This window comes from Monomorium pharaonis, chromosome 1 (assembly GCF_013373865.1).
Source record: "Monomorium pharaonis isolate MP-MQ-018 chromosome 1, ASM1337386v2, whole genome shotgun sequence".
NCBI lineage: Eukaryota > Metazoa > Arthropoda > Insecta > Hymenoptera > Formicidae > Monomorium > Monomorium pharaonis.
Window position 1 is genome coordinate 38,161,619 of NC_050467.1, and position 22,219 is coordinate 38,183,837.

At 38.0% G+C, this 22,219-nt stretch overlaps 1 protein-coding gene across 1 annotated transcript; it reads right to left on the reverse strand.

The window, feature by feature from the left end:
• Window positions 1-7,487: 7,487 nt before the first annotated feature.
• Window positions 7,488-10,761, reverse strand: LOC105830446 (UDP-glycosyltransferase UGT5). Its single transcript, XM_012669765.3, has 5 exons — window positions 10,194-10,761; window positions 9,682-10,052; window positions 8,361-8,583; window positions 8,042-8,261; window positions 7,488-7,919 (listed from the first exon to the last, which is right to left on the reverse strand). Exons 1-5 carry the CDS (start codon window positions 10,729-10,731, stop codon window positions 7,640-7,642), a joined length of 1,632 nt encoding a protein of 543 aa, XP_012525219.3. The 5' UTR covers window positions 10,732-10,761; the 3' UTR covers window positions 7,488-7,639.
• Window positions 10,762-22,219: the final 11,458 nt, after the last annotated feature.

Here is a 22,219-nt window from a genome sequence, read left to right on the forward strand (position 1 = left end):
AGCAATTTGGTGATGACGCAACAGTACAACTGTCCTGCCACTAGTGACCTATTTCGGGGTCGAACTGTACCGAGAGCTAGGAATCCCGCAGGGATGACTGATCCGCACAGTCATTTGGGCTTGGCGGATCCTAATTCATCGCATTGCGGGCACATGCATTTACACAATAGGCACACACATACACGCAGCGCGCGCCTGTAATGTTCTAGTATTAATTAAAAAAGGGGCATTAAACTAACAGCTTATTCGATGAATGAGTTATTTAAGAATTAGCCCGATTAAGACCGATACCGCGACCTACTCGTGGTTGTCAACACCTCGCATCTAATATCCGTGCAATGAAATGTTTCATTGAACAATGCTTTAGTTGGTAACTTTGAGCGGCAACTCTCGAGCCCGCCGGATGCATAACTTCCCTAACGTGCCGCGATGGAACGCGTCCTGCGGTCGGGTCACCTGTTAAGCACAATGCTTAATCGAGCTCCGTAAGTGATTAGGAAACTCTGAGGGGGAAACCGCCGAAATAATTAACATCCGCGTCTCGGCGCGCGTTGACGGTGTTAGAAACGCTAAACGGCGTGTAAGGTTATCGAGCGGGTAAACGTGAAGCGGACCCGCGGATCCTGCATTAACGCGCACGAAAATTCGACCTCGCCATCCTCCTCGTCTCGTCCTCCCTCTGCCCCTCTACGAGGCAATTTCGTCTGCACGTGAGATACCGCGGTCTGCGGTCCAGATCTTAGCATATAACTTCCCCGTGGAGGTCCGTTACGCGCGATAGGGCTCGAATACGTGTTAAGTCTCGCATTCCCAGCTGGGCTCCCCGTTCACCCCGTTCGTCTTCGTTCGACCGGGCGGTTGAGGTAAGGACTAATTGAAACTCGGTCAGAATTGGGTTTCGCTAGTCGTATTAAGCGTCCTCGTCACAAAGATATTTGTTACGGCGCATGGTAACAGTGGTGAATGCTACCTCTTAGACAATTTGCCGGGTTTCCTTTCGATGATACCCGCGTGTAGTGTAGCTGACGAGAATTGCGTCCATTAGAGTCCATTAGCTAATCCCAACTTGGCGAGAGGTAAGCGTGAAAGTCGGTGCTATGTATATTGTAAAACGGGAAATGTATAGATAAAATCGCGAGATGTAATCAGGAGAATGATTCTATTGTTATTATTTGAAAGATCAGCCGGCTTTTACGTTACGAGAGAATGTACCGCACGTACGAGGATCGCTGAACGTTTACGCGCGTTCAAACGGTTTAAAGTAAAGAGAGTCCCTTTCAACTTTGCTCATACTCTGGGCATTTATTTCTACAAAGAGGATAATCCGACGGCTTTCAGTTGGTTATTGCCAACTGCACGCGAAATTTACGGTATTTCCTCCCCCCCCCTCCCTCCCCTCGCTGGTTGGCACTAGGATCGCGTTCTTAACACCGATTTAACGTTATCCCTTTTATCGTTACCTGCCACGTTAAAGTCACGCATCTATAAATTATGCTCTTTTTAGTATTTTGTTGCGTTTACTCGAAGAAATACGAGATGATGGATCCAATATGGCAGACAAAAATGCAAAAATATAGTAGGATTTGCATGAAAATTGCTTCGTGGAGGGTCCAACAGCAAAAGGGTTAAACGCGATGAAAATCGCAGCTGTGATTGTACATGCAAATACCTTCGTCATTCGAATACGGTTATTATAAAGGCGGAAAGATGTTGCATATGGATTGGAATTATCAACCCAATTTCCGATACCAAATACCGTTCTGTTGGGAGCAGCGAGCGGGAATATGAAAACGCGAGTAATGGCGATCGAATGATTTTCGTAACAATCGTTAGTCCGCCGGTACCTTCGGTTATTATTTTACGTATCTTTCTATCCATTGTTATTCAATGGAGATGCGATTTTTAGCGAAACTAAATTCAATCGCGGCTCGTATTCCTCTACCATAAATTCGCCCGTGCGTATCTCGGGAGTTCGAGACAGAATAATATTGAAAATAAGGGAATCAAGACAAGGTAAAATCGGAAACTACAAAGAGGCGGACACTTTTTCGAGGCGTACCTTTTTAAAGCTTTATAGGAACCTGATCCACGTGTGCGGTCAGAATTTTTTTGCCCCCCGTAGATACAATAAATTTATCGTGACGTAATGACGGTCTCTCGCTGTTACTGACAATTTGTCGGAAAATGCTTGTCAGCCGTCCATCAAAATTTTGAAAGAGAATTTCAATATCGTCGATGACATTTAATACGATTAACATTCTAAATTTATATTAATACATTCTTTTTAACCGAGAAAAGAAAGTATTGGAAAATGTTACCGTTACGAAGCGCAGCGAGAGCGCGCAACATTTCTTCTCTCGGTATATATCGCAATATATTTATCGCACGCGAGATACGTGCTCACGTTTAAGCGAGGCTGCTACTGGATAATGAACATCCCAAAACGTCCCAAATTCCGAATGCGGGGCGAACACTATTTCCGCCGGGGGAGCAACAATTTCGTGCGGTTTTATATCACTCGTCCCCTCCGGAGTCAGAGCGCCGCGCTCCTCCGTGTATCGTCTTCAACGTGTGCCACATGTTGAAAAGTACATACGTTCGACCGCGGTAACACGTACGCGGTTTACGTGACAGACCGCGCCCATTCGTCGCGCATTTGTTGCTCATCGCGGAATTTCCTTTGTCGCTCGCAAAAGCAGCTTTGTGAAATGCATGATGTGCCTTACGTATTATCTTGTTAACTTGAGACGTCATAATGTAAAAGTAATTTTGCGATGGCGACATCTTCATTACAGAGAGTTTCGAGTTTCAAATGTAACACCCGCACGTGTTGCGAAGACGCTGCTGTGTAAATTAATTAATAATTAACTAAATCTATTATTATGTTGCACAAAAGAATGAACAATGTTACAATGAGATATATTTTCACCGCTCGCATTTCACTGCGCTCTTAAATTTTCACCCGGTTCGCATTTTTGGGCTTTCCATTTCGATGACAGGCCAGCCGTGCAAATTAAAAGCGCGCAGCATGGGGCTCGCCGCGGGCAAACAATTTACCGTGGTCGCGACGAAATATTTGCTTCCTCATAAACAAACCTGGTGATCCAATTTGTATGGGATGCATTTAGTTGGTTTCGACGCGCCGCGTAAGTTGTCGATACTTTATAGCCGTGAATGTTAATATGGCTCGATCATTAAAAAGGATTAAAAAGAAAATCTGCCGTTACAATTTCTCGTTATTATCAATGTACGTTTTTATTTGTTATATTTTAAAAAGAGAAGAATGCACCTTATTCGTAAAATTAATAACATTAACGTAATATTAGTAATATACACCGGTATTAATCTTTAAAATTAAATTTAATCGATAAAACACCGGGTGAAAAAAATTTTAAATACTTAATATCCTGTTTATAAGCTAAATACTTCTATCATAAAAATTTTCCTATCGCAATGAGAATCTTTATTAAACGCCACAGATATTATCGTTTACGTAAAATCCTCTTAATCGATATACGAGGAATCGCTTTAAGCGCACACAGCTTAACGTCAGAGCGGAATTTTTCGTTGATTTCATCTCATTTAATCTCGACTAAAGCTTTTTTAATCTCGCGCTCTACGCACGACGTACACACGTGCAACGTGGAAGCATCGCGTATTTTCTCACGGGCGACTTGACGGAGGAGTCAGTAAGCCGCAAGACAAGCGAGCTCGTAGATCCGAAAGAGCATGTTGACACATCGGCTGAGCGCCGATCATGCCACAGCCGTTACAATGCAATGCTATGTATTGGGTATCCGCGAATCATGCAGAACGTACACCTCACGTGTAACGCATCACGCTCCACGCATACGCCACATAGATTACCACGTTAAGACCAGTGCCGATAGGATTCTGAGCGAGATGTGCCGCTGCGTGCGTCACGAGGCGACACATTCTCGTCATATCTCTTATTGTTAGAACAATCTCAGCAATGTATGTAAATTGTCAAAATGTATGTGCCGAGCTCTCAAAGCACAGAGCATACTTTGTTTATTGATTTTTGTTATTTTACTGGAATTCGTTGTTTTTTCGTTATCGCAAATCTTTGAACAAAAATTCAACTTCTGGTACAAAAGTGACGGATGATGGCGTCAAAAGAATGAAGACCTTCACTGGATATTTTTACAACGAGAAGAAAATGAAAGAAGGACGCGGGAGCGACTGAAATATAATCCGAATAAATATAAATTTCCTTGTGGCAGGGCGTGTTATACGTTCCGCTTTGCACGAGATTTTACAGCCAAAAATGTCTTCAATCCGTAGCGTTTTATATTTATGTCTCAGTTGGAGAGAAAATCTATTTCTAGAAATTGTGTTTTCAGACGGCCATATCGCCTATAAAGAATAATTAACCGCAAAATACCGAAATAACCTATGAATATCGAGCGATGTTTAATTTATGTGCGACCCTGTGCCTGTGCGACTTGCCTGCTTGAATCGTTAATATCCACCAGCGCTAATTCGACTCAACGGAGTTGCGCGAATTTCTCGTCTTTGTTCTTCATTCCCTCTACGCGGCGATGGTTTAGCGATTGTGACGAGAACGCGTCCCGACGTAACGGTAGAGACAGTCGGAAAGACAGGCAGTTCCCTACCAGATCTTACCACCTTGCATAATGCATCGTGCGACGCCACTAAGTCAAAGGGGAAACTTCCCTGACGTTGGAACGCCAGATACACACACACACACATACGCACACACTCACACACGTTCTTCTCTTCCCTTCCTCTCTTCCTTCCTTATTGTTCAGCAGCCCGTTGCAAATCCCTCTATTGGGTTTCGACCTCGGCTTTATTTTCCCCCCGGCTGTTTCTGTCTTTCACAACGCATCAATCTCATTGTTCGTTAATTGCCGAAACATTTATCGGTTTGTCGTCGCCTGTCACGGATTTTATAGACGCACGTGAAATTATGACCGATGCGACACGGCAATCTGCTGTGAGTGAACTGTCTGGTTACCAAAAACAAACACGCTATTGGAGCTATCGAGTGATTGCTCCGTTGACAAGAATAAAAATGGTTAATGGTTGGAAAAGTTCGTTTATTATACGTAAAAAAAAACATTCCTCTGTATCGTAAAGTAAAATACAAAAGCCCATATACGAATTTCTTATGTATACAATTAAGTAAACGTTTTAATCAAATTGTTACGCATTAGCGCGATCGAATGTGCGTGACTTTCGCTTCGAATTTGCCTGCGTTTAGTCCCACGGAGGAGCACGGTGCGGTACGTTAATTCCAAAATCCCGTGAGGCACTTCGACCATCGTCATCTTGTATGTATCACGTCGTAGCTGCGTAGACGCTACGTGCGCGGACGGTGGTATAGTAATCTACTTCACGCGAAGTTTCCGCCAAGCTCGAGTTAAGTCGGCCGTGTCGAGTAAGCTCCCGGTGTTACCGCGGCTGATGAGTCCGGGACACTTTGGGGGTACGGTTACCGAAAGACGACACGTTCTCGTCGCACAGCACGATAGAAAGTCACTCCGTCGACTTCGGTACAGCGTATCGGCAACCGTTTTCTTGATACCGGCTTTCTGGCTTCCGATCGTATCGTCGACAACGCTGCGCAATCACTTCGTTTATCGCGCAAAACTGATTTTCTGTTTGTTTTAATCAAGGATTAAATCTGACTTTAAATTGGACGCCTTGCTTTCTATAAAATTAGCATCTTATAAATTTTACCCACGGATCTATGTTTTGAGATCTTTCGTAATAAGAGATGAATGAGCCTGTCTATATTATTGACGCGAAGTTAATTTTATCTTAATTTTATTAAAATTTAAGTAAGTTTTTTGAAAGTCTCGGGATTTTAAGATAATTATACGTTTATTTTAAACAATAAGAAATTATTTATTGCAATAGCTACGGAATAAAGATTATGAATTTTATTTAGAAAGTATGTCGTGTCTATATTAGAAAGTATATACACATATGCACATATATTTGTGACATTAACGCAGAGCTGAATTAACTAACTTCTGTACTCTGATGTTCTACATTTTATATGCATTACGAGGTGTGATAATCATATAACTTTGTGTCATACTATTAGTTAACTTAGAAGGCTTAGAACTGAGGAGAATATGTACTTCGTGAATATTCGGTATTACGTAATAAACTTCTAATGGTCATACAGTTTAACATTAATGATATCTGACACAATGCAACTTTAACATTGCCGTTGAAAATATAATTAACCTTTCCTGTAAAAGATTTTTTAGTTGATAAAAATTTAATGCTTTATAATATGCTATGCTATGGTATATCGTATACTGTTGTACGCATAACACTAATAGGTTTATTTCACTATTATCACGTATATCGCAAGAGCGTAAAATCAATGTCCCAAAACATATTTACATCGCTAGTTGTATAGAACAATACTTTATTTTCAATAGAAAATATTTATAAATCTGATTTAAAAACTTTTTTTTATTAAATTATTCAGTAACTAAATGTCAACATTTATTAAAACATTATACTACATTTTAGAGAAAGCAAAATCGGATTTTTAGTTCATTTAAAGTTAGACAAAATATATATTTAAAAAATAAAAAAGTACCAAGGTATATGAATAATATTTTATTTATTAAGATTGGGATCACGTAGTAGACATAGTGTCTCTGATACTTTTTGTTATATAAACAGCTTGACGTCCGAATGAGCTGTACGAACAAGATAATTAGCGTCGCGCGTAGTATAGGACTACCAATCGCGTGAAATAATGACTTTACGATTTTAATTTTACCGAGTACGCCTTGCTGTAAAAATCATTCCGAGATAAATGCATTATCGAGCTTTCCCGGCAACTCATCGCACTTGAATTTTCAAACTATTTTATAAGATAACTTCGAAAACACTTCAACAAAGTTGCATTTCTTTCGGTAAAGTGTAGCAGGTGGTAACAGTTCTAAGGCTCACGTAAATAAATCCTTTCGTTGCGTCATCCAAGAATTGTTCTTATCATCAATTTAAATTCATTAAGTATGTTTATTGCGAAATAATGAAAGCAAATAATTAATTAAAAAATTTGTATATTTTTGATAAAGACGATGGCGATTTCTGTATGTAGATACGTTAAATTGTAGCGCAAGTGCTTCAGATTTAGAGTATGTAAAATATGTTCTCATTGACTAACAGATTCCAATATAGTACAAATCATATATTTATGTTTTTTATTAATTTAATAAAGTTAAAAAATTTAATATAATATTAATTATATGTATGTGTATTTTCTTTTTGACACATTTTAAACATTATAATTATACATGCAATTTTATAAAATTATGGTATATAATAGCTACTTATGTGCTTGCCATTAATACATATAAGACAAATGCTATGTGATGATGGATTGAGTATTTTGATGATATATAAACTCAATATATACACGTATATCGAGTAATATTTGATTATTTTATATGTATATTTAAAAAATAATGTTGTTTCAGTGACTTTTATTTGAAAATTATACAAGATGCTCTTAGAAACTATACATAAAGACAAGAACTTTCAAGAAAGTATAAGATGTACACATGTTGTATTAATACAACTTTATAGTTACAATAATATTAATATACTTTAATGATGAAAACTACCACAGAGAGTGTTTTGATATTATTCGTAAATGAAATTGTAAAATCTGAAATAATGCCCATATAGAAACAAGAAATGCAATAAATAGTACTATGACAAGAAATGCAATGATGTCCCAGTCATGCCGTTGATACCATGGCTTATCACCAAGACTGTCCCGTAAGAAAGGCGTCCCATTTTGACGTATAACGTATTCAATCCACCGTACTGCATTTTGAAGACTGTTATACGGTGTATCCCTATAAAGTCTACTTACATACTTTATTTGATCTTTGTACCTTAAAATAAATGTTTTTTTACATTTAAAAACATAAAATTTTTTTCTTTGTATTGCATCAATCGATATATAATACAAGAAAAAGAATAAGATTATTTTTTTTATCTACTTATGTGATAATACCTTTTGGTGTTTGTAACTTCATGTACAGCGGCTACAATAATTTCTTTCGAAAGATTATCAATTTGAAGATGAATTCCGATACCCAGTTTAACTATATTTCGCACTTGATATACTTGATCCCAAAGAATGGGAAATCCTATGAGTGGAACCCCGTAATAAAGAGCTTCTTCAGTACTTTGAAGACCGCCTTGGTAAATAAATAGCTTGATATTTGGATGAGCTATGAGCGAGAAGATTAGCGTAAATTGCAGGGATTATTAGTTCTAAGACAGAGATATTGAGATAATTTAAGTTAAGACATTTGCATTCGTAATGTTACCGAGAATGCTTTGTTGGGAGACCCAGTTCAACGCTAGAATATTTTTATATTTCCTAGGTAACAAATCGGGGTCAAATTTCCAAACAACTTTGTACGGTAAAACAGAGAATGCTTCAATAAAAGATTCAAGTGTATTGTTTGGTAGATCCTCCCATTTAACCATGGTTCCAAGACTGACATAAATAAATCCTTCTTTCGCGTCATCAAGGAATTCTTGTATATTCTGACAAACATAACGAGACTAATGGTTAGGTAAATGTATAAAATTATCGAATCTCACTTAAAAAGATTTTGGAAAAATAATATACAGAGTCCTAAGTATCTTAAGTATTATCCTAAGTAAGCACAAAAAATTAAAAAAAAATATTTTTTAGCTTTAGATAAAAATGTTTTATAAAAGATTTTATAAAGGTCTATATAAAACATATATAAAAATTGAAATTGAAACCGTAAATAACTTCGTTTTTTTTTCCATTTTTGTACTATAACTCGAAAACATTGATAACCGCATAAAAAACACAAAAGATAATTTTATAAAGTTTTTGTTTGGGATTAAAAAAAAATTGTTTAAGCTTAAAAAAACAGTGGCCTATTTTTCTTCTGTTAAAAAAGAACTTAATATGGTTACCCATACGTCCGTAATAGATCTAAAAATATTTAATCGATATTGCAAAATAGTTTTTAATATCACATACACGCATATCAAATTTGAATAAGATAACGTTAAATTCTATATTTTAGAAATTTTTATTTTTCCCCTCAACTATTCTATATTTTAAAAACCATATATTTTTTTACCAAATAAGCCAAGGAATATTCTTTTAAAGCGATACTGTTGTCAATTTTAGCGATTTACATTCGGTTTATGAAAGTTCTTACATACTATTACAATGAGATTTTACGTATAACATACACAATTTGTCAAACAAGTTATTCTCTTAAATTAAATTTCTATATTTAGTTCTATTTAATTTATGTAATATTATTCATTTATTTTACACCTAGTTCTGCTTTTATTTCATGTATATCACCTGTGTCATTTTTGCACGAAATAAATGTGTCAGTAAATTGACAACTTTGATTATTATATTGAAGTAGAGAGATCGATAAGGAAATCTATAATCTTTCTATTTTTTTCTATTGTTTTTAGTAAAAAATAAATGTATAAATTAAAATTTATATTTTAATTGTGTAAAGAGAATTAAATTTTGAAAAATCAATATAAAGTATAACTTAAATAACAAAATATTTTTGTTGGTAATATGGTTGACGCCAACATCGTTTAATACTTGCTTACAAATTATTGTATATATTTATATACTTTTGGCAGAGGATCCAGTACTTTTGCAATATGAAAACCATGGTAAAATATGACATTTGGTTGTTCGGGCCTGCTATGTAGAAGTGCTGGATGTCTATTTACAAGATAAATGCTCATATTTTTTGTTATATCATTGATATGCGGTAGATCTTCTCCTAAAAATTCTTTTGCTATTGCATCTTCTATGGCAACATGCTCATTCGTCCAGGAATATATCTGATTCCATACTTCATAAAAGTTGACGAGTCTTCTCCAAAATGACATGTTATCTTCAAGTGGCGTATTAGTTTGCCAATTGGAAATATGCGATGGGAGTATCAAGGATCCAAGCGTATAGCGTAAAATATTGAATACGTCCAAACTTGAAATACCTATGTAAAACGTGGTCTTTTGTCACCGTATGATACATGAATTGTAAAGCGAATAATTCAATCAAAATAGTTCAAACAAGGTAAATCGTAATTTAACTTTTTTCATGATTTATTTATTATTAATATTGTTTTCTTAATTACCTATCAGAGGAGCGTTAAATCTGTACGCGAAAGCATTCAACGAAATTGTGGGGCCTTGCGCTACAATAACTGCATCAAAATGTTCTTTGCTGTTAGCTGCATATAACTTTTTCATCTCTGGATTTTTAAAAACCGCGCGATTGTAAACATGTAATGCAGCCCATACACATGTTCGTTCGAATTCTAGAAGTGGTAAATCAAGGCTCGCCTTGGTCATGCTAAGATACGGTAGCGTTTTAAATTCAGGAAATCGATAAATGTCATAAAAGTATTTTAAATCAATTTCTGTATAATTAGTTAAGGTAAAGTTGTTCATAGGGTGTGTGGTTACTGACACAATTTCGTGACCTAGTTTGTGCAATTCTAGCCATAAACCACGATAAGTAATTTGATGACTGTATGATGGATAATTTGATATAACCAATATCCTTTTGGCATGTGTCACATTACACTGTATTATCACACACAAAAATATTATTTTTAGAAATATATACATTTTAGTCCACATTCTAACAACGATCTCAACAAATTGTACCATTCAGGTTGAGAAAACGCGCTTATATAACTTATGCAAAGACTATATATAATATTCATAAAATTTAGTACAATACGGACTGTGTTGAAATGCGCATGTAAATAATGCAATTACCTGGTTATACATTAAGCATGTTTAGAAGATAAATAGCGTACGCAACACGTTACTACTTTAGTTTTTAAATTACTTAGAGATACTTTTAAAATGTTTTCAAATTCTTGACTAATAGCATGTGTAGTCAATATCTTTACCCCTTTAGGTTTTTAATCTAAAAAAATTAGACGTAATTTTAAAGTGTTTTTTTTTTTTTTCAAATTCTTGACTTTTTCTTTATTATATAATGTATAGCTTTGTGTATTAATCACCTTAACAATAATAAATTTTTAAAATTGTAAGTTAACATACACTATCAGGACACTGATTGCAATACATACAGAACGTTAAAAAAGAATCATTAGTGTAATTATATAAATATAATTATTGCGACTGTTAGCGTAATCAATACGGAGAGTGAATGTTGGCACGGGTTGACGGCTTATCTGCTTCGCGATTTCTTCTCATCTGGCTCTCTCAGGTTCAACTCGACGCAGGAATAATACTATTTATTTATTGTCGTTAATATTTATTCGTGATAAATTTATGCGATCGAACAACCGAATGCCATGGTGATTAATGCGATCGTTGGCTCTTTATGACGTAAGTACCGTTGTGCTGGATATAAAATCGTTAAAACGGACGTGTGGACATTCTCATAAATCTGTCGGCGCCATAAATCGCCCTGTTGAGATATATTTAAAAGCGTGCTGTCCCCGATAACAGGCGACGATAAGTTTTCTCAGGTCGCTCGTTTCTCCATCTCTTGTTTCCGTATCGACTAAAGGGGCCGTATATCTTAATAAATTACGCATTAGCTGCCAGCTACCCGACACCACCCACACCATGTATACCGATCTCATAATTTGAAAAGTTTCACGATTTTACACATTATTTATGTAGACGTATTACGAGAGAAAATCGAACTTTTGTCCGTTAGATTGCACCGGCGTTGTTTGCCTGTCGTACTGGCCGGAAATGAGATACCGGATTTTTACATGTTCGAAATCCAAATATCAGTTTCATATTTGTTTGAAAAAGTTTACGCCGACGGCGGAAAGTCGATATTAATTTTTAATAAACGTGCTGCAGTACATAATACGTAATATATATTTTATGCGATAATAAAAGATAAGGATTATTTCTTTTACATATAATTATCATAATTCTCTGAATATTTATAATGTCATTTAAACTATCTCATTTCCTGATGGACTGTGACGAATGTTTTGATAAGTTATCTATTTAATATATATGAAGCCTATATTATTTTTACTTTTTAGTATACTTTTTACTTACTAATAATTTATCTTGATAAGATAACATTTAATAACACTTATAATACTCGATAAGATAACATAGTAATGTATCTTGTAAAATGGTCGTTCGCAAAATAATTTTGATTACCATCGTATACATATACAGTAGGTATATCTATTCCCGACAATAAAATAGTATCTTCCACCGCAATATACGCGATCGCGGGTATTACATGCCAATAGGCTTCCGCTGAAAAATATTATATTTCTCGCCGTGCCACGTTAAGCGTTCCCGGATTGACGCATCTTTTATTAATTCACGTTATCCAGAAAGGCAGCGCCGGCGATGTGCATAAGCACCTGCGGCGTTTTCCTCTAGTTCCCGTCATGTGAACATTATGAGGCTGCGTCGGCATAGCGGCTGTCGGAAGCTACGACGAGAAGGACCGCGATATGAGTGCGCCGAGAATCCGACGTTTTGCATTATAAAGCTGGTGGAAAAGCCGGAGAAGAATTCAGGAGGACGTCAATAAAATCCGCTCGCGATATGCCTAGTTGTTCTCCGTAAATGTGTATTCCATGACGAGGGTGACAAGCGGTTTTCGATGAGTGGAGAAGGACGTTTACGTTTCGAATCGATTGTAACACTGACACGCGGGTTATCCTTGAAGATTATCGCCACGTGCTTGAATGTGACATTGATGTGACGGTTATTATTTCTCCATGAGAGGTATCGGATTCTCTCAAATCGCAGGCAATGCGATTCCATCTGAAAAATCTCTATCTTACGATACATGCCTTCCTGTCGTTTGTCATTTTTTGTAATGTGTTATGTGTAGCCCATTGTACAGTTATTAAATCTCTGATAAATTTTTTAGTATAAAATATTTTATGAATCCGTCGCGATTTTATAATTTTCGAAAATATTAATAAATATTGTGTGGTTTTACTAAAACATTGACATTCGAGTTACGGCGTAAAAAGTTTGTATACTTATCGAATGAGAATTATTAAAATATTTATTAAATTATAAGTATTTGGCTGTATTATCCATTCATAAAAATTGCAATTGCGATTGAAATTGGTTTTTATTAATAATACGATTTATTTTCATCTATCAGCATTGCTATATCATGTGTATTATAGAGATCAAAATTTTCAAGTGATATTAAACACCTGTCAAACTAGGAACAGCAAAGGTAGATTGCGGTATCATGATCTCGTGTACGAGGTATGTGACCCAACGAAATAGAGTTACGAGTGCTTTTCAGGATATTATGTTTGAGTTCGTTCGCAATATACGCGCGCGTCACTAACTTTACGCGGCGATATCAGAGTAATGACGGTGATTGTGATTAAAGCACAATTACGAAGATTTGCCCGGTGATCTGATAATACCAGATTAAGCACATTGATCGCCAAAGTCGAAGACTTTGCATAATTAGGTAGATTTACATGATACAACTTTTGTCTAATTTCTATTTCACATAATCAAAAATAGAAAATTAATTGACAATATTAGTTGGAAACTGAATAATGAAATTGTCAAATATAAGTAAAAGAAATGCCAGTTTGGTGCAAGTTTAATGTTTAATAATAAATATGCATACTTAACGTTGTGCACAATATCAATATGAATGCAAGTGAAAAAAGAGTCTTATTGAATTAATTGGAAATCTTGTTTAACCAGAATCTATTCATCTCAAATCATTATTAAGCATTAAGACTCAATCTAATTGATATCGGTTATGTTTATCAAGAATAGCATTTTTTCTCACAGTTTATTTGAAATTTTTTTACTGTGATATATTATTTTATTTATGTATAAAACACGTTCAAGAGATATAGTCTCAATTGAATATTTGTTACATCAACTTTAATATAAAACAAGGTAAAGCAGGAGGGGCAAGGAAATCTGGTTGGGAAGATAAGAATTCATCTAATTGAAGTATTTTAATTATTCCGTAGTTAAAAGGAAGTTCAAGACGCACGAGTGAATTTTAGTGAGTATCACAGGAACTTTAACTTAGACGACTCGTCGACTATTAAAAGGTAGTTAAATAAAATACCAGCTACCTAAGGAAATTACAAACGGAACGAAGTATAATTACTGAGAACAGCGTTATATAAAATTCAGCGTTTAATTACGATTTCCGTTATTCCCGTGCATGGAGTGGCTGCGTTTTGTTTGGCGCGGAATAAAGAAAGTTTCCTAGAGACACATTATTTTAATAAAAAAACCCTGCTGGAGAATAATACTGATGCTGACCGCGCTCGCCGTTAACAAATACGCGTTGTACAAACGGGCATGTACATTTTTTTTTTACTTTCGCGCGACTATGAGCGCAAATATGTGTTAATACATGTGCATGTAAAATATCAACGATGTTTAAACATCACGTCAATGTCAAATGTGTGTTCGGCCACATGCGTTTAGATATCGGCTACGCAAATGTTATCTGCGCGCCATGTCGATGCAACCGAAATGTGCACAACGGTATGTATCAGGGACGCGTAAATAAATAAGCACGACCGTGCATATGTGTACGTCTGCGCTCCGGCTGGTCGTGCCAAGTCATTCGACATAACGTCTCGCATCTTACTCGCATGTCCTCCTTGCGAGGCGAGAGGAGATGTCAAGTTATCTAAATAAACTTAACTCCAAGCGCGACGCTGCGTCACAATCGGCGTTAATGCGGTTACGATTTGAGTTTAAGCGCTGTATAACCTTACGCGAATGCCATGTTTATAGGGTCTCTTCAAGACGCGAGGCGACGAGAGAGGAAGAGAGAGAGAGAGAGAGAGAGAGAGAGAGAGAGAGAGAGAGAGAGAGAGAGAGAGAGAATCCCGCCGCAATTTATCTCTGCCGTGTATATACACCACGGCTAGTGATTCAAGTACGGGAATGGGACGGCAGCCCTTTGTACCTTCGATTTCGTCATTAAGGCAACACTCATGGTTTATTCAGATGACCGCACTGAGAGCGAGGAAGAGAAAGAGAGAAAGAGGAAGGAAGAAGGGAGAAAAGACGAGAGGGAAGAAGGCAGAATGAAACCGTGGCGTATCCGCACGAGGTCGATCCTCGAGTCACTTGCTCATTCAGTTGATTACGTCGACCCCGCAAGTAGGACTCTTCTCCACGACTGAGAGAGTCCATAATCCCGCCGTCGCCATGCCGTTAGGTTGTTTGCGCGCAATCCTGAAATATCAGGCTTGATCATCGGCATTTATGAGTTCAAACGAGAACCCTTCCTATCGGCCAAATGCGTCAGGGCTATGTTCCATATCACTATATTGCATTTTAGTAGAAAATAGCCTATTATTATTTTAGTTAGATATTTGCGGAAGCGAAATGCTTCTTCATACATTTTACTTATTACGTCGTAACGTGACGCTTCTCGTCACAAAAACGTCCTGTCGATATTGCCAGACTGTTTGGAATACGAGTACGTTAGAAGACGGATCGAAGACAAGCGAATGAAAATTGTTAGCTTCGGTGTTAACCACTTGGCCCTGAGGCATTCATCTCTAACGAGGGAGTGCTTTCGATCAACTCCATTCGTCCCTTTGTTCGTGAGAGCTTTCTTCTAAACCTTCCTGCCCTCAAGGGCATCTTTAATTAAACCCTATCCAGAGTAGCAACAATACTGGCTGAATACAGAATAACTTTTCGTCGGCGGTCGAAACTTCGCGCACGGTTTAAAATTATCCATACAGTTTTAATTAATTCGGCTCATCACATATACATAATCCGCGAACGTGTACGCTGGAACACTAAATGACGAGCTGAATGGTTTAACATTTTTCTACGTATTCGAGTTCCACGTTACGATTTACATGTTACATTTCTCATGCTCCGCATATTTCCTTTTTTTCTACGTGCAGAATCAAATATTCAAGTTATGCCATAGTTGCGCAGTTCTATGGATATGAGAGACTTAAACGTTGCACAGACGCGTGTCTTCTGTGTGCTCAGGGAAATATCTATTTGCCAACATAGCTAGGCACTTGTATCCGTGCTGTTTCAGATTGCACCATAATATACCCTTCTCTCGCTCGCTATCCCGCTCACTTTCCCGCTAAAGACCGAAGAAAAGGAATTTTCCCCGACAAAGTTAAGAAATTCTTCGCTACCTGCTGCGCCTTTTACATAAATAACGTTCCGCAGTTTCCCAGTAATATGCCGAGGTATCAGTCTCGAGGAAGAGGTCGAGGGGGTGGCCCCGTTCTCCGCCATGACGGTTGAAAGATTCCGCTTTTGGAATTTCATGCCGAATCCCACTCCCGGAACTTCCGGGATGGACGCCAGCCGTCTAACCGACGGTTTGAACCGCGACTACGGAAGCGATGGGGAATATTTTTCTTTTCTGACGATATGAATTCCTGTCGATACATGCCAGTGGTTGGAGAAACATATCCGCGCGCTCTTCCTCCTTTCTTCCTTCCGACGTGAAACCACAAATACGATCTGTCATTTCGTCCCCGCGAAAAATCGACAATTATTTTTCTGTCACTCCGGGACATTCTGTGCAATTTTTTAAAATTCATATTTTCAATTCATTAATTAAGCGACTTTTATGATTCTACAACATTTCCATTGACGTATGTGCGACATCTCAATTCGCGTAATAGATCGTCTGCGATAACATTATAACGAACAATTAGATATCAATTTAAAATGTAAATCGTTCCCTTTTAGACATTTATTAGACAATTATGAATTTTATTATATAGCTTAAAAATAATTATTCATATCGATCAAAACATAATTTGCTCAAATAGAGATTAATGGCCATCTTTTTTTACATAAAATACACAATAGTGAAAAAATACGTTTTTAATTTTAAAGAACCGATAATTATCCTTATCCGAATTTCTGAAGGATATCTTGAGGTCTACGATTTATCAACTCATCGTGAAATCACTGCGATATTGAGAAAGTACCTCGGGTAGCTCTGAAATACGATTCTTCCCTAGCGTGGAATAATTTTTATCATCGCCATAGACGGTTGAATATTCAGGGGAATCCGTTCGATTCATCTGTGCACGTGAATATTCAAAGGTTCCGCTCGTTCGTTCGTCCGCCCGCCTTTACACTCTCCTCCTCTCATTTCCTGCCGCGCCTTTCCCATTCGTATACCTGTGATTCACAAAGGATCTGTGGTTTTGTGATAAGCGATGAAAATAAACCATGCGATATCATCGCCGCGACTCTGTTCCGACGCGAGTAATGGCGGCATCCGTTCCCATTTGACACTTTCGTCGCGGTTAAGTCTGATTCTGTGTTGATCTACTAAAACTTTCATGTTTCTTTACTCTATTTATCCTTTAAATGTCGGAATAAAATTTGCTAGACATTAGACCAGACGTTGATGAGACGAACATAGCACGTGATATTCTACAAGAGTGTATTTCATTCATAAAAATAAAAATAAGTCTTTTTAAAAAGTAACTCATTATATTTTAAGTTGTGCTAAACTACTTTATAAAAATGTAATGCATGTTACATATATAATGCAGGATATCTTTTTTTGATAAGAATGCAATATAAGCTGATTAATTGAGAAGCACACAGTGCAAAATACAATGTAAAAATGTATTAATAAATTTCAGGTGGAATATATCTGAATTACATTTGCTCTGGATCCATGCTGATCCAGTTTAGGCTGATGACTCTCCCGACAGTATTCTCAATGGATAGGTCCAGTTTCGACCGATAGTTACCCTGCATAATTTAGACTATATGTTCTCTATGCTCGGTCCGTATTGGATTCAAGCCATCTATCTTGATCTAGTCCTGATCTAATTCCAGGTAAATCCCACGCGGATTTCCTCCATCTCTCCGCGTAGGTTTTTTTAAATTAAGAATTATAGAAAATACTTCTTCCCGCGCGCGGCGGTGATCGCGGATATGCGCGATTTTGATACACTCGTCATGGGAATCGAATGCCGGTCATGCCGAGATTACGAGATACGCTAGCTTTGAACGACGAGCGAATGCGAGCGGAGACGTATCCGCAACTTGATACAGACGTCAGCGGAATAGAGAATCGTTCGCGGTGGCGTAGACCGCAGGTGCTTCCACACCGCACTATATCGCGGAACTCGACGTTTCGCCGCTTGGCACGTAATGTCGTCGTCGTCCTTATCATTTTATTCTTTTTTTTTTCCGAGCCAATAAACTCAATTCTCGCGGAAACTCGCGCGGCGGTCGCGCAATTAGTCGCGAGACCGCTAATCTCGTCCGCGATCGGCCGATACCTCGCCGACACCGCTTAATCGCCAGGTGACAATCCGCTTTTTACGTGCCCCCACGTCGATGTCACGTCACGTGGAAATGCGAAATTAAAATTTCGACCGAGCACGCACGCCCGATATGGCGATGGCGGTTTGCAATTTCACGCATGGCGAGGTGGGTTCGCCGCTTTCGCTCCGTTCGCAACCGCACCGATCGCTGCCGGGAAATTAATACCACTCGCACTCTCGCACCCACCCCCTCCGGAACGCGATCGCGTATGGTTTTTCATGGATTTAAGGGTACGCAGCTGGCGCTGCTGGCAAGCCCGGTCGCGCGGGCTGAGTTAGATGGGCTCTCTGAATTTACAACAGGCCGTCGCGATGTAGGCGAGCGGCGACAATAACGGGTCGAATCGCTAGGCGACACATTTGAATTCGCAGACGTGTGTCGCGCCCCAGATTAGACACGATCCGCTCGTATTTCGCGTCAATATGTGATTCATTGTATACGTGATCGTTTAAAATACGCGCCCCCGGCGCGATGAATTTATTTCTAAAATGTGACACTGCCGGGAGCAATAGCGGCCAAATTTGAAAATATTGCAATGGACAAGCCGTCGAGAAGATTTCCCTTCGTTTTATTAGATGTCGTCCGTTATCTACGAATTTTCGATTTAAGGTTGTGCCGCGCTTCATTGTAATCGCTGTTATATTTACAGAAGCGAGGTGTGAATGATTAGTGTACGCGTATGCAAATCTGACCCTCGCGTCGCGTGAGAACGAAACGAAAAAACCGCGTGCACGCGCGCAAAAAAAAAAAAACAAAACACAAATGAGTGTTTGAAATGTGACGAATCGCGATGGCGAGCGAGTGCAAATGAAAACGCGGCCCGACGCGTGTCATCGTTTGGCATTTATAAACGAGAAACAATGAGCGTCGCGCGAAACGTACGTTACGCTCTGTGTGCCTTCTCGCATCCGACACGCGAACGCGCACGGCGGCGGATACAAAAGAGTTGAAAGGGCGGAACGTTGCCCTATGGTTTAAACGATATCGGGGTGCAGTTCTACGATTGCCAGGCTATTTGTTGCGAATGCGCGCTTTAACGGTGTCGCCGGTGACGCGCGCACGCATCGTGTTTTATTATCGCGTAGTGTATTCATCGCGCTCTGATTTTCCGGTCGTGATGACTGGCGGGAAATTGCGGCGATAACGTATTTAACCCTTTGGCTTCCTCCCTTCCTCTCTCTCTCTCTCTCTCTCTTGCCAGGCCATATAACCCGGTGAAACGTAATATTGCCAGGACGATAACGATGTATTCGAAACCTCCCCCGTGTGTCTCATACCTCGAGCCGTGTGTAACGATAAGGAAAGATAATACTGCGCGAAAAGAGCTTTATTTCCATGCTTAATTGCCCGAGTGTAGGTGAACAGAAGGAAAAAAAAGCGGTATTATTAATGAGATGTAATTTCGCTTGAAATGCGTCGTTGCTATAAAGTATTAAAGATATATTTAACATTTCCTATTTTACAAACTCACTTACAGGTCTTTATTATTTTATAAACGTTTCTTTAAACTCGTATGTTAAGAAGTATGGAAATTCTATGCAACTGCGTATATTTTGTGCTTATCATATACAAGTAATTACGGCATATTTTATATAACTTTCGCTCAAGCGCGATTATGCCGTATGAATATGTACATTTAAACATGCAGCCAACGATAAAGATAATATAAACATTTAACTGTGATATGTTGCAAAGATATAGCTGTATGTATGACTATAAATAAGTAGACGCAGTCTTGTTGTACCAACTGGCTTAGGCCAGTTAAGCTTCATCGATGTCTCGTGCATTAGATACCCGGTAATCTCGGCTTATGTAGATAGGGGGATCGGGAGAGATTAATTACTCATTCAGTTTGGAGTTAGGCCTATTGACTTAAGGCTTACCTCTCTCCTTCGATCATATCAGAAATTGGTAGAGAAATATCTCTTGTTCGGGCAATATCCATTATTTTCTCCCGCGTGGAAATTCAAATCGAATCGTATGTAATACACGAATTATTTGTTAAATCCCCTTTGACTATTAAACATTTTATCAGGCCATTAGATTAGTTTACAGCGGATACTTTCCGGAATATTAAGCGAGCGAACGAAATCTTGGGTATTTGATCTTTTCGACAATCACGGAGCAGGGACTATTGGTCGTAGGCTAACAAGAAAAATCCTGTGCACGTTGGTACGACGATTAGAGAGGACTTTAAAGGCTTGGCTGGTGTAATAAGTTACCACTGCTAAAAAAGAACGTGTATCTTTTTTTTTGGTCGGTTAAAGCTACCGTACGTGACCAGGGTTTCTAAAATGCAGGACGAAAGACGCGGTTATACACCTATGTAGCTCTGAATTGCAGAATCTAACAAATCTCACTATTTGTTCTCTGTGTTTTCTGTATTAAATATGTTACATTATGTAACCTTTGTCTGATATCTTTTGTTTAATATATATTTATTTTCTTTACATTGCATGAACCCCGAAAGATCGTATTATCGCATGTTATTCGAGTGTCCAGATAGAAAACTCCAACAGCGTTTTGTCAAATTTATTTTACAGAAATCAAGAGCATAATAATGGAATAATAAAATAAGTTTTATGAAAAAATTTACGTGTATAATTACCAAATTTTACGCAACGTTTGTTTAAACAATTACGGATATTGTTACATCGCAACTTTTGCGCCATTTAAACTATACTGCGCCAATTAAAAACAAAACAAAAATTCAACAGCTGCGGACCTCGCTTGAAACAGCGTCGACATTCTAGAGCGCAACAAATGGAATTATACGTCGCTGCGCGAAATTGCATACCATTCACTGATGCGTATTTCCATCAATTTATTTAACCGATTTCGTCGTTTTTCCATCGGTGTAAACTGCTAACCGAATTTCATTCTTTTTTCCGAACGTGTCGTTTGATATTTATGTTATTCCGAAACGCGTAATCGCCTCAGTCAGTGTTGCAATTATTCACATAACTGGATTGAAATGTCTCGAAAGTTTGTGTTAGGTTGAAATATTTTCAGCAGAAATTTTATATGGAATATACCAGTCTGCGAATATCATCGGCACTATATATATATATATATCACGCGAAATTGAAATGCCTCTTGTCCTACGTCCTCGACTGAACGAGAATGATAACAGTACATAAGTATGTTTGTGCTGCCAACGAATGGGATGAGCTTTAACAAAAATAACGATAGAATCGCGACAAAAGGCTCGAAGAAAGGAAAACGCTGTCAAATTGAACGGTACGGCGGAATATGACGGATTGCGATGAATATCATATGCGTTATCATATACTTATGCGTTTTACATATTTTACATATACATGAAAATTTGCGCTGAATTCCTCGAAATGCCTTCGCATTTAGCGGTACGTGGAGTTTAAAATTATTTTGAAAATTTTATCGTACTTCAAAACAGTTAGGAAGTAACGCCGTACGTTTGTCGCGCAAAACGTCAAATTTTAATTCTGTTTCACTATGCTTCTCGCAATTTTTACGAAAGTGTGTGAAATTCCGTGTCTCTGCAGGGCAGAGATTGCAGTTTTTAATCTTAATATTACGTACACGTTTAGCTTTTCACAAAATTCACGTGATAGAATTCGCAATGGAAGATACCTTTCTACGCCAAATGTTTTTACAGCTACAGCTGAATGGCGGTCGGAATTCATCATTTCAACAAGAAGTAATGTCGAGTTCCGAGGACATTATTCGCAAATAAGTTACCGTCTTCTCTTCTTATGATAGTGCACCGCTTTCGTGCGAGAAGCCTTGAATTCCGAGCAAAATGTCGTTTGAGAAAATTAATACTGTAATTTAAAATTTACATAAAAGACAT

Bases quoted from the DNA above. Each gene is read 5' to 3' on its own strand.
- LOC105830446 (XM_012669765.3), bottom strand. From the start codon at position 10,731: ATGGTACAATTTGTTGAGATCGTTGTTAGAATGTGGACTAAAATGTAT. The intron at 10,053-10,193 runs GTAATTAAGAAA...CGTTTTACATAG, and splicing joins ATTTAACGCTCCTCTGATAG to GTATTTCAAGTTTGGACGTA. The intron at 8,262-8,360 runs GTAACATTACGA...TCTCGCTCATAG, and splicing joins CTCCCAACAAAGCATTCTCG to CTCATCCAAATATCAAGCTA.